We start from the raw sequence: 13,158 nt of genomic DNA on the forward strand, positions 1-13,158 counted from the left end.
ACACCTCCACCCTATCCCCATAACCCAGTAACCCCACCCAACACTAAGGGCAATTTTGGACACTATGGGCAGTTTATCATGGCCAACCCACCTGACCTGCACATCTTTGGACTGCGGGAGGAAACCGGAGCACCCGGAGGAAATCCACACACACACGGGGAGGATGTGCAGACTCCGCACAGACAGTGACCCAAGCCGGAATTGAACCTGTGACCCTGGAGCTGTGAAGCAATTGTGCTATCCACAATGCTACCGTGCTGCCCCGGGAGGCTGGAGTTGATTCGCGCCATGACTAACCTTTCATGATGTTGGATGTCAGAGCCACTGGACGATAGTCATTAAGGCACGCTGCTTGGCTTTTTTTTGGTACAGGAATGATGGTCGTCTATATAACACAGCCATGCTCTAAAAACGGCCCAGGGATTGTTTGCAGACTTCTCTTGGCAATTTGCCTCATTTCTCTGGGCCTCTGTTTCAAAGCTGACATTTGCTTCTTTGTTACAGGTAGTGGAAGAGGTCAGCAAAGTGCAGGGTGTGAAGAAGATTCTAGTGGCCGAGAATGACACGTTCAAAGGTTTTCTAGCAGGTGGGCATGGACACTACAGTCGGTTGGTTTCTCTTAATGCTTATGCTGCTGGATCTGCGGGGTATTTGCAGCATTTTCTTGTTTTGTTTCAGATTTCCAGCATCCACGGTATTTTACTTGTGTGATACTACATTTGCGTTTGATTTTATTTTTAAAAATGGGTTGGTTCAGGGCGGCTCAGTGGCGCAGTGGGTAGCATTGCTGCCTCACGGCGCCGAGGACCCAGGTTTGATCCCAGCCCCAGGTCACTGTCCATTTGGAGTTTGCACTTTCTCCCCGTGTCTGCATGGGTTCCACTCCCACAAACCAAAAAGAATGTGCAGGGCCGGTGGATCGACCACGTTAAATTGCCCCTTAATTGGGGAAAAAAATAATTGGGTACTCTAAATTTAAAAAAAGAAGAAAGAAATGGGCTGGGTACTAATGAACTCTACCTATTGCATCTCGGAAATCTGGGGACAGGTCATTCTCTCTATATTAAAGTAAGATGGATATACATAGAACATGGAAAAATACAGCCCAGAACAGGCCCTTCGGCCCACGATGTTGTGCTGAACGTTTGTCCCAGATTACGAACAAATTAATCTACACTCCATCATTCTACCGTAATCCATGTACCTATCCAATGTGACCCTTTTCTCTTTGGCAAGATACTTAAAACAAAATGGTTGCACTCCCTCAACATTCCCCATGTGGAATATGTTTAGAGTTCATCGTGTAATGGATGATTTTGTATAACCTTTTCAAAAATACTGGTGTTTAATGGGACTTGAGGCTGTAAATTACAAGGAAGTAGTCGCAAAGATTAACTTTTTTATTTACTGGAGAAAGGAGGTTTGTAGGGTATTGGTTCAAGAAGGCAGCTCACCACCACTTTCTGAAGGGCAATTAGAGATGAGTATTAAATTTCAGGCAAACCAGCGACACATGCATCCCTTGAATGAATAAAAAAAGTTTAATTTCTTTCAAACTCATGTATAACTAAGCAACACTATATTTGCAATTGTAACTGTGCAACTGGGCTATGCTGATGCAAAATTCACTGACTGTGTGAAAGGGAATTACAAGAAAATTTGGTTTCCACTGTTTCCGGACACGTTGATTAACATGTAATTGCTGAGTAGATTAATTCTTTAAAAAAACAATTGCTTCATAAATGTCTGGTTGAAAATGGGCTTGAAGGTTTTAGAATTTTTTTAACCGATGTTATGTGCTACTGCTGGGGTTTGGAGAGGAATATGATCCATGGAGGACAGCAGACTATGTCTGAATGGTGGAAAGGGGATTGGAGTTCTTTAGTTGTAGTTTAGTAATGAAGAGTTTTAGACAGGAAGTGAAGCATTTGGTTGTGTTAGATTGTGCATGGTCTTTATAAGTTGCAGGCTTAAGGGTTGAATGACTTTTTGTTCAATTGCTTTCTTGCAATGCTGTTTTTGTACTGGGTGTTTGCTTTTAAATGACCCTACCTGAAATTTAGTATTGGATGTCATAACTGGTGGTGGCAGCTTTCTGTCTCATAAGACAATGGTTGGCATTGTGGTGAGCAACTCTTGTGTTAAGCACGGCGTGCTGTGGTTCAGGAACCCACTTCAGCCTGGCAGTGTCTGCAGTGGAAGACAGTGGGCTGAGAAGCTGCACTGTTCGCTGGCTTCTTGTTTTCTCTGGGCCCACTTCTCTGCCAGCTGAGCTTTTTGTTTCTGTTCTTCCTCTTTCAACACCTTTCCAGTCAGCCTCGAGGTCACAATCAACAGTGACTGTCTCCCAATTTTCAGTGATAATGCCTGCTATCTTGACATCTTATTTTCAGGTGTCCTTGTAGCGGAGATGTGGATACCCAGGAGGTCGTGACCTAGTGGCCAAGTGGCTGTACAGAAAATCTTTGGGTTTTTGGCTGTCACTCATCTAATGAATGTGGCTGAGCCAGTGCAGATGTTGTTGGTTTAGCAATGAGTGTATACTGATGGAATTAACACGCTCCAGGACTTCAGCTGATGCCCATGTCCTGCCAAGAGATGCTGAATATATGAAAATGAAAATCGCTTATTGTCACGAGTAGGCTTCAATGAAGTTACTGTGAAAAGCCCCTAGTTGCCACATTCCGGCGCCTGTCCGGGGAGGCTGGTACGGGAATCGAACCGTGCTGCTGGCCTGCTTGGTCTGCTTTCAAAGCCAGCGATTTAGCCTGGTGAGCTAAACCAGCCCCTGTGTCTGAGACAGTGAAGGTGGAAACTGTTCAATCTTTTCTCATGCCCAGCATGTGTTGTCCAGGTCTCACCACAGTCGAGCAGTGCACTCAGGACATAGGATTGGTAGCCTCACAGTTTGGTGTTCTTGGTCACGTTGCTATTGTTCCACACTCTTTCACTCAGCTTGGGCATAACAGTTGCAACATTTGCAATGTGTGTGTTGATTTCAGTGCCAAGTGATATACTAATGATGATTGTGGAGCCTCAAGATGTGAAGCTATCAACAACCTCCAGCGTCACATTGTCAATGCTGATAGATGGTGGCATGGACAATGACATTTGTCTTCCTGATGCTGATGGTCCAGCCAAACTCTTCCCAGCAGTGAGAGAGACTGCCCATTTGTGGCTGCAGGTGTTCTTCAGCATGGAATGTTACTGCAGCGTTGCCAGCCTAGAGCAACTCTCTGATGAGGGTTTGGCACACCTTTCTCTTGGCTCTCGGGCAGTCAAGGCTGAACAGCTTTCTGTCAGTTCTGTATGTAAGTAGACATCTTCTGTAGATGACCTGAAGGCATAAGAAAAAATGAATATTCTGATAACACATACTGTACATTTCAGTATTTCCTATCATGTCATAAATCTATCCACCATAGCATTAGATAGCAGGCATGTGACAAAACTATAACAGCAGCAAAGACAGAATAGGAACCAAATGAATAGAAGACGAGAAAGTTTCTTAAGATGTGGAGACATGTGCTAGACTCCATTTTTTTCCTGATGTGAACATTTCTTGCTTTGCTTCATGGTGCACTTAATTTAGCGTATTTGCTGACATGCAGGATTTCTGCTCCATCATTTGTATTTTTAATGTTCTACTTTCTGTATCATTGACAGAGGAGCTGACGCCGCTGGTGCTGGCTACGCATAAACAATTTAAGTTCACACACATATGTGCAGGAGCTTCTGCCTTTGGAAAGGTGAGTTAGCGAGGCATTACATAGAATTTACACAGACAGGCCATTTGGCCCAGGAAGTCAATGCCATGGAAATAATTCTGCCAGGAGACATACTCTTTCCAAAATATTAAACAAAACATTGTCTTTCAAACAAAAACTGGGTGGCACGGTGGCGCAGTGGTTAGCACTGCTGCCTATGGCGCTGAGGACCTGGGTTCGGTCCTGGCTCTGGGTCACTGTCCATGTGGAGTTTTCACATTCTCCCCGTGTCTGCGTGGGTTTCACCCCCACAACCTGAAAATGTGCAGGTTAGGTGGATTGGCCACGCTAAATTGCCCCTTAATTGGAAACAAAAATAATTGATTACTCTAAATTTATATTAAAAAACCTGAGTTACTTACCAGACGGTTTAGTTTTTGTAACATTGCATGCCAGTTTTGGGGCTTAAAATGTGCATTATTTAATTTTGGAATCCAGTGGATTGCCAAGTTTGTCTATTCCTTATAATTTAAGTAAAGTGGCATTTGAGCAGTTTCTCCATGAGGATGTTAGATTAATTGCTTCATAATTCCGTGCATTTTTGAAAGATGAGATTTAAATCAGTTATCCTCATAGAGCAACCGTTTCTTCAACAACATGCGCATTGAGTGTTAGAGAGGCATGGGTTCTTTTGGTGAGTGAACTAAACCAAATAAACTGTTACCATTGCATATTTAGTCCATTCAGTGGCATATTTTTTCTCGTACTTTGATCTTAACTGTCAGGTGATGAGATCAAATGCGGCACTCCTAAACTAGCAAAACCTAACATTCAACAAATTCAGCAAATATTGGGGATTGGACTTATAGTAACCTGTTTAACTCAGCAACTTCTTATCCTAACCAGTTGAATCCATGCATTTAGGATCAGTAAGAGGGCAATTAATGTTTTACGCCGTTATAACAAAATAAATTAGGAATTATTCAATATTCATAGAATCCCTACAATGCAAAAGGAGGCCATTTGACCCATCAAGTCTGCACCGACCCTCTGAAAGAGCACTCTGCTGAGGCCCACTCCACCTAACCATTGGACACTAAGGGACAATTTAGCATGGCCATTCCACCTAACTTGCACATCTTTGGACTGTGGGAGGAAACTGGAGCAGACATAGGGAGAACGTGCAAACTCCACACAGTCATTCGAAGTCGGAATTGAACCCGGGTCTCTGGTGCTGTGAAGCAGCAATGCTAACAACTGTGCCACCGTTCCGCCCCCTCCAGTTCCATATTGAAAAGGTCCTGGCACTTATTGCTTACCATTTGCTTATTTAATAACATTGAAACAATGCACTTGGTGCTTATCGTCATATATGTACATATTTGTATGTGACTATAATCTTTATGAAGAAGAAATATCAGTATGTGTGACCGAATGAAAACAAAAGTATTTTCCACGGGATAAATAGAAGTTAATTTGTTCTTTACTAAAGACCCAGTACAGAAATTTGTTCTTTACTAAAGACCCAGTACAGAAATGATGGGCCAAAAGGCTTTTTTCTGCTGTAAGATTCTGATTCTACAAGATAGAACCGAATCATAGACATTTATGGCACAGAAGGCGGGCATTCGGTCCATATGTATCTGCTGGTCAACAAAGACCTATCCCTGTTCCACCCTCCAACTCTTGGGACTGTAGCACTATGGCCTATCCAGCAAGGTAGCATAGTGGTTAGCACTATGGTTTCACAGCACCAGGGTCCCAGGTTCGATTCCCGGCTTGGGTCACTGTCTGTGCGGAGTCTGCTCGTTCTCCCGTGTCTGCATGAGTTTCCTCCGGGTGCTCCGGTTTCCTCCCACAAGTCCTGAAAGACGTGCTGTTAGGTGAATTGGACATTCTGAATTCTCCCTCTGTGTACCCGAACAGGCGGCGGAATGTGGCAACTAGCGGCTTTTCACAGTAACTCCTTTGCAGTGTTAATATAAGCCTACTTGTGACAATAAAGGTTATTATTTTTTATTTAAATGTGATTCTGGTTTCTGCCTCTGTACTACCTTTTCCTGCAATGAATCCCAGGCCCCTACCACCCTCTGCGTGAGAAACCTTCTCAATTGCTCTCTGATCCTCCTACCAATTACTTTAGCCGCTGATCTGACAGATACTTATGGAAAAGAAAAAGGCACGCTCGCTGAAGTAGGGAGAAATTTTATGTTGCACGTGGTTGATCAGGCCCTCTAGTTCTTTAACCGAGCCACTTGAATTGCTATAACACTTCCTGTAGCGTTTTCCTGCAATACTTCATCTTGTCTTGGAGCTGTCAACTCACTGCCTTAATGGCATCCCAATTGAGTTACAGTGCATTACACAGTTCATTATCTTTCATAAGTTGTATTTTATTGAATTAGTTCTGCCCTTCTCCCTAGACATATTCCATCATTTTCTGTGTTTCCCAGCAATATCCTAATTAACTGCCCTTTTCCCACCTGAAAATTACTTTGTGCTCCGGTTTCCAACGTAACATTTCTAATGTCCCGCAAAGGAGGCAGAGAGTAAACGGAGATTGCATATCTTTTAAAGAATACAAAACAGGTGTGGACATCAAGAACAAATTGAAAGTACAATGTATTGAGAATTTAGTAAATGGAAACAAAGATGGATGTGTGTGCATATTGTGACTCAGTAAACACAACGGCAATATTTTGTTTCAAAGGCCACTCATTAAAAGGAAAAATAATTTGTTAATAGCTTCCTGATAAAGGTCTACTAAGCAGTAAGAATCAGCATTTCAGAGAAAAGACGGTTGTGAGTGCTGTTATGTGGACTAAGATGGCAGCTGTTTTCCACACAGCAAGATCCCATTAACAACAATGCCCAGCTAATTAATGCTACTGATTCAGGGCTGCACGCTGTCCAGGGATACAGAGTGGAATTGGATAATGGATTCCTTTCTTCTACCGCAAGGGCAGCCTGTTGGGAAATGGTGGACACTCCATTTGGGATTGGAGGGGAGAGAGGAGGAGGGGGAGGAGGAGGAGGGCGGGAGGAGGGGGGAGGGAGGGGGTGGAGGGGGTGGAGGGGGGAGGAGGGGAGAGAGGAGGGGAGGAGGAGGAGGGAGGAAGGAGGGGAGACAGGAGACAGGAGGAGGGAGAGGATGGGGTGGCTGTGGACCCGGGACTGGGTGAATTCAGTTAATAAAAAGTCTGGAGTATAAAGCTAGTCTCCGTAATGGTGACCACGAAACTATCGTTGATTGTCATCGAAGGAAAACCCATCTGGTTTACTAATGCCCTCTGCCCTTACCTGGTCTGGCCTACACCGGACCCACAGCAATGTGGTTAACTCTTAACTGCCCTCTGAAATACCCGAAGTAGCCATTAGGTTCAAGGGCAGTAGGCGATTTGCAACAAATACTGGTCTTTGCATTGACGCCTACATCCCAAAAAATAAACTAGGTTGAGACAGGTTGTTTTCCCACCAGCAGTTGTTGTGCTTGTATGTCCTTGTAGTAAAAAATGTAACCAAATAAATTTCATTTGACTTTTAAAAAAAAAAAACACCGTTGATTATTGTACTTAATTCTGAAAGTTTACCTTCAACTTTTCATTTGTTTTGCAGAATCTTATACCTAGAATAGCTGCTAAACTTGATGTTGCCGCCATCTCTGACATCACTGAAATTAAATCCCCAGATACATTTGTTCGAACTATCTACGCAGGTAGGTAAAAGGTGCACACAGTCACTGAGATGATGCTTCAGGGGTACAGATGACTTGCAATTAGTTACTACGTTTTTTTACTGAATGTAAAATCTAACCTTTTTCTTTTGAAGTGCTTTGAGCTATTTGTGTTCTCGTGCAGTATAGAAAGGAATCTGGCATGGAACCAAAGAAACGTACACTTAACTTTATCTGCTCCGCAGAGCCTTTTATTTACCTTAAAATTGTAGTGATGCCTGGGAGCAGCCGTCATTAGTTACTTTCGCTGCAAAATCTAGGTTGATGTGTTTCGTACCACATTTGCCACTGCAACGTACATCACCACTACCTTGTATACAGTGAAACTTCCTAACGCACGTTCAAAACATACATGGAGGGAGCTGTTTGTTCTTCAGATCAGGGACCGGGGATGTTCGAGAATGGAACTGAGGTCAACTCTCAATCCCAGCCGGGGAGACTCCATCACTGAAGAAAAGAAGAATTGTTAAGACATCCAATAATTGGGCGCTCTGGAAGGGGGAGCCGAATCCCTTCTCCCAATACAATAAGGGGAACCTCACATAGATGACCCAAATGGACCAGGATTTATAACAACACACTGCTCACCCAGACGTAAAGAACAAAAATCCCCTCAGGGAAGAACGGCCGAGCCGACCTAGGAATGTTAACCACTGCCCACCATCACAAGGAGGATGTAAATGGATATAACAGCGCTGCCTCAACAGAGACACAAACACTGCTTCTACATGGAAAATCCAACCACGACGAAGAGGACACTCCGGAGACCACCATGTAAGACCACTTAGAGGAGACTACCTAACTCCTCCATCAAACTTACCTCCACACATGGGAAGGGCTCCAACAATGTAGAGGCATGGTGTGATGAATGTAAGAAATTGTCATATTTTATATTTTTGCAGTAATGTCATTAAACCCTGGGTTAAAATGCATACAGACAGTATGACTGCTGGAACGGTCATTAAGGTGTTGTAAAAGTGAGGTAATCATTGATTTGCAGGTGAAGTGTTCTGCTAATAGATCTTGAGATCCATTTACTTATTTACAGATAGCTAGCTAATAATACAAAACATATTATTTACGTTTGAAGGACATTTGGGATGTAGGTAATTTATGAAGGGTGTTGTGTTTGGTCCTGACTAAACAAGTCGAGGGACATCTTGTAAGAAGAGACCAAATGAATGCCTTATGCTTCGGGTACAGATGATGTAGTTGATGGGAGCAGCCAGGTCTGTCTGAAAAGGTTGTTGGTCCTAGAACATACATTTGAACAGAGGTGTTTCAGTTTGGTCCTGAGAGGTGCTCTCTCCAAAGAATCGTCACAGCAAAAAGCAAGCGGAAACCTGGTTTTTAACTTTATTCATGAGTGGTATTTAAAATATATTGATTTGCTTAATTGGAATATAGTGGCATGTTTAGGAAGTAAGTTAAGGTTTTCTCTTTTACTGAAGAACTGTTGTAACTGTTAACTGTAAATATATTTCTTTGTTGCTAATGTGGTTAATTCTGTGTTTAAATTAAAGTGTGCTTTAACATAAAAGATAGCTATGGGTCTGTGTATCACTCCTGTGTGTAGTTAACATTTCCTCACAGTTTTACAAATTGCAAATAGTTTGTTCTTGTCCGGGATCCTAACAATGGCAAGCAGTCCCTCTCTTCACAAACCTGTCAAGGATTGACCAAACCTACCCCGGTATGCACCACCACTCAATTCCTCCTATTCTAATAAATCAGAAGAAAGAAGATTTTTTAAAAACCCATCAACCTCAATGACAAGTCAGAAGGAACTCAGTCCACCCCAAGATATGTAATGTGCCTGGGCCATCGAAGGAGATGAGCATGGATTCTTAAATTCAAAATAACAAAGAACAAATTAAAGACCTGATACGGTTAGCTCCAACTGGGGGACTATCCTCAGTCTCAGTGACCGTACCACCCACTCGACACCAACCAACCACCCTTGCCATTGCTCCTCTCATCTTCATTATAAACGAGATAAGGTGTGTCCCAAATGCACTCCCTTCCCATAACTACAAGGATTACGCACATAATTTTAAAAACAGGAGTAAAACAGTGCACAGACCACTTTTCACATAATTGGCTCAATGTGATTTTTGATAGAACAGAAGAAAGGCAACTCGCCCTCGCGCTCACACCTCGTCCGAGAAAAGGCAGCAATCAACAGCATAATCAGAAGGGTGCAACATCAGGATTATTGACGGATTTCAGGATAATAACACCATATATGTTGCTCGAAAAGGCCAAAGCTACGACAGGATCATCGAGGACTCGGGATCTCTCGAGGATACAAACGAACAAAGCACCTTCACCCACCATGTCGCAGCTCCGACACCCAAGCGACCCATAGCCTAGACTCCGGCCGGGTTGGGAAGGGGGGGGGGGGGGGGGGGGGGAGAGAGAGATGACTTGACACGATTGGCCACCTCCAACCCCCCATGACGAGCATCGAGACAGAATAATATAAAGCCAGTGGTTGGGGGGCCCGACCGATCCCAACCTCTCAATTACACTGTGCTACATTGAACCTGATACGCCCAGCCTCCAGATCAAGATTACTAACACAAGGTAGCCAATTGTCATTCAACCAGGAACCCGCCTTCCATTTCTTGCCAGGGACCTGGCTCACGGACACTCCTTGTCTGACCCCTACTTCCTGAACACATTAGGATAGGCGACACACCATGGAACGGGATCTCAGTGAATCGAAGGCGGGCCCTAACCCAGGGTAAGTACTCTATTGAATACAAGGGTTCTCTCCTGCCCCTCTCCCAAGGATACCTTGCATTCCTCAAAGCGAGCTCCAAAGATCTGCACCATGGAGCCGAGATCCTCATCAATGGCAGCCGTGATCACAATGCACACAGCACCGCCGGGGCGATGTCCCGTTCACCTGCAACAATGCCACTGCAAGCTGGACCCCACCCATACATGGGTGGCATAGTGGTTAGCTGCATCACAGCGCCAGGAATCTGACCTTAGGTCACTGTCTGTGCGGAGACTGCATGTTCTCCTCGTCTTTGTGTGGGTTTCCTCCGGGTGCTCCGGTTTCCTCCCACAGTCCAAAGATGTAGCGGTTAGATGGATTGGTCATGCTAAATTGCCAATAGGTTTGGTGCAGTTATGGAGATAGGGTGGTGGCCTGAGCCTAGGTGGGGTGCTCTTTCGGAGAGTCGGTGCAGACTCAATGGGCCGAATGGCCTCCTGCACTGTAGGGATTCTCATTCTCTATGAACTCGGACCGCCAAGGGAAAACAAGGATTCTCTGTGATTTTACTCAGCTCCTCATCGCAAAACTCCAATCAGGATCATCCAGGGACATAGTGCAAGACCCAAGTCCCCAAATACAGACAATTAGGAAACGTGCACTCGGATAAAATACAGGATTAAAATGCGAGCAGTGCCAGAACTCGCAAAAACGCAACTGCTCCCACGCTCACGTCACATGACTCCCCCTCGCTGCGTAATTCAAAGGCAGAATTAGATAGAATCTTGACCAGCAATGGGGGAGTTACAGAGTAGAGGGAAAGTGGGGTTGAGGCCACAATCAGATCAGCCACGATCTCATCAAATGTCGGAGTAGAGTCAAATGGCTAAATGACCTACCTTATTCATAACTCCGTATGTGGATTCTAGATAAGCTGAAGTTTGTGGCGCTTAATGGCCGGTGAGTTGAACGTCAGGAAAGTTGAACGTGAGATTTTCACCAGTGGTGGAATGAGGCAGGAACTGATACAGTTGATGTCATCGGGGTACAAATAAGTATGTTTAAAAATGATTGATTGAATATTGGGAGGTACTTGGCACTCAATTCATTGTTATCCAGGGTAAATTCTGCACTGTTGGGTTTAGCCACAGTTGACCAAGAAGAGGATATTTTTAGACTTGAGTGCTATCTTGAAATATGGCTGTGGCTTCATGAGCAACCTTCCACGGGAAGCAGGGAGCACCACCTCATCAGGTGGCTTTGCACCGGGTCTTCAGGAGTATGATGCTGCTATCAGGGCTTCAGACAATTTGGAAACATTGTTATGATGGCCAGCAATGTGTTTTTCATTTCACTTTTGAAGTTGTTCATGGTCAGGAACATAAATTTAAAAACATTATTTTTGATTCAAAGCACATGCACAATCATTCCAATGTATCTGAAGTTTGAGATTCCCTCATGCACAATGGAAATGTTCCTCGATTTAAAGTAAGGGTCAGTGGGAAAGAGCTTAAAAATTTTATTTGATGATTGGCAGCACGGTGGCCTAGTGGTTAGCATAACCGCCTCACGGCGCTGAGGTCCCAGGTTCGATCCCGGCTCTGGGTCACTGTCCGTGTGGAGTTTGCACATTCTCCCCGTGTCTGCATGGGTTTCGCCCCCACAACCCAAAAATGTGCAGAGTAGGTGGATTGGCCACACTAAATTGCCCCTTAATAGAAAAAATAATTGGGTAATCTAAATTTAAAAAAAAAAAAAAATATTTTAGGGGCCTCACGGTAGCATGGTGGTTAGCATCAATGCTTCACAGCTCCAGGGTCCCAGGTTCGATTCCCGGCTGGGTCACTGTCTGTGTGGAGTCTGCACGTCCTCCCCGTGTGCGCGTGGGTTTCCTCCGGGTGCTCCGGTTTCCTCCCACAGTCCAAAGATGTGCGGGTTAGGTGGATTGGCCATGCTAAATTGCCCGTAGTGTAAGGTTAATGGGGGGATTGTTGGGTTACGGGTATACCGGTTACGTGGGTTAAGTAGGGTGATCATTGCTCGGCACAACATCGAGGGCCGAAGGGCCTGTTCTGTGCTGTACTGTTCTATGTTCTATGTTCTATACCGTGTGACAGAAAGAAGGGGCAGCACGGTGGCCTAGTGGTTAGCACAACCGCCTCACGGCGCTGAGGTCCCAGGTTCGATCCCGGCTCTGGGTCACTGTCCGTGTGGAGTTTGCACATTCTCCCCGTGTCTGCGTGGGTTTCGCCCCCACAACCCAAAAATGTGCAGAGTAGGTGGATTGGCCATGCTAAATTGCCCCTTAATAGAAAAAATAATTGGGTAATCTAAATTAAAAAAAAAGTGACAGAAAGAACACATCTTTAAATCAACAACAAATATTTTAGATTAATGTTGAGAGAAATGCACATAGTACTGTCCTGTGCCTGGAGCTAAGTTGCTACAACTGATATTGCTGGCAATTTCAAATGTCCATTAGCTATTAAATACCAGTGACTGCTGATCGAGCCCAGTCAATCCGATGTGTGGCACTATTGCTTTGCTTTCTTTGTCAGATAGTCACGCCACTTAGTTGTGCAAAGGAAAATATTAACTGCATAACATCCTCAGGAGTGAAACTGTTTTGAACCCATGCAATCTACATTTCCACTAACGGTTTTGAATATGAGTCCCCATTTAGTGTGAAACCAGTTTTCTGAGGATGAATTAAACATGTGCTTAAGATTAATCATAATTCAAAAGCCATCTTTTGGAATGTTGAGTTTTAGAAGATTCGGGCTTCAACGGTCTGCCTTGAAGTCTGAGCCTTTTTTCTCTTCCGTAATTTGTTTTCTCAATTTTTAATTCTTGACTTTCCGCAGGAAATGCTTTGTGCACAGTGAAGTCCAGCGATGAAGTGAAAGTGTTCTCTGTACGAGGCACATCTTTTGAAGCTGCTGCTGTGGATGGAGGCGATGCGAGTTCTGAAAAAGGTAAATGACAAAACTCTT

At 44.2% G+C, this 13,158-nt stretch overlaps 1 protein-coding gene across 2 annotated transcripts in view; it reads left to right on the top strand.

The window, feature by feature from the left end:
* The window catches only part of etfa (electron transfer flavoprotein subunit alpha), a 56,541-nt gene that overhangs the window by 10,829 nt on the left and 32,554 nt on the right, over positions 1-13,158 (top strand). For both annotated transcript variants that reach the window (XR_005458676.1, XM_038784157.1), the window contains exons 3-6: positions 505-586; positions 3,667-3,749; positions 7,323-7,422; positions 13,030-13,140. Coding sequence is in view for 1 of the 2 variants with exons in the window: in XM_038784157.1 (XP_038640085.1) it covers positions 505-586; positions 3,667-3,749; positions 7,323-7,422; positions 13,030-13,140 (376 nt within the window). In the remaining variant the exon portion in view is untranslated. The remainder of the gene's footprint in view (positions 1-504; positions 587-3,666; positions 3,750-7,322; positions 7,423-13,029; positions 13,141-13,158) is intronic.

Source organism: Scyliorhinus canicula, chromosome 24 (assembly GCF_902713615.1).
Source record: "Scyliorhinus canicula chromosome 24, sScyCan1.1, whole genome shotgun sequence".
Classification (NCBI taxonomy): Eukaryota; Metazoa; Chordata; class Chondrichthyes; order Carcharhiniformes; family Scyliorhinidae; genus Scyliorhinus; species Scyliorhinus canicula.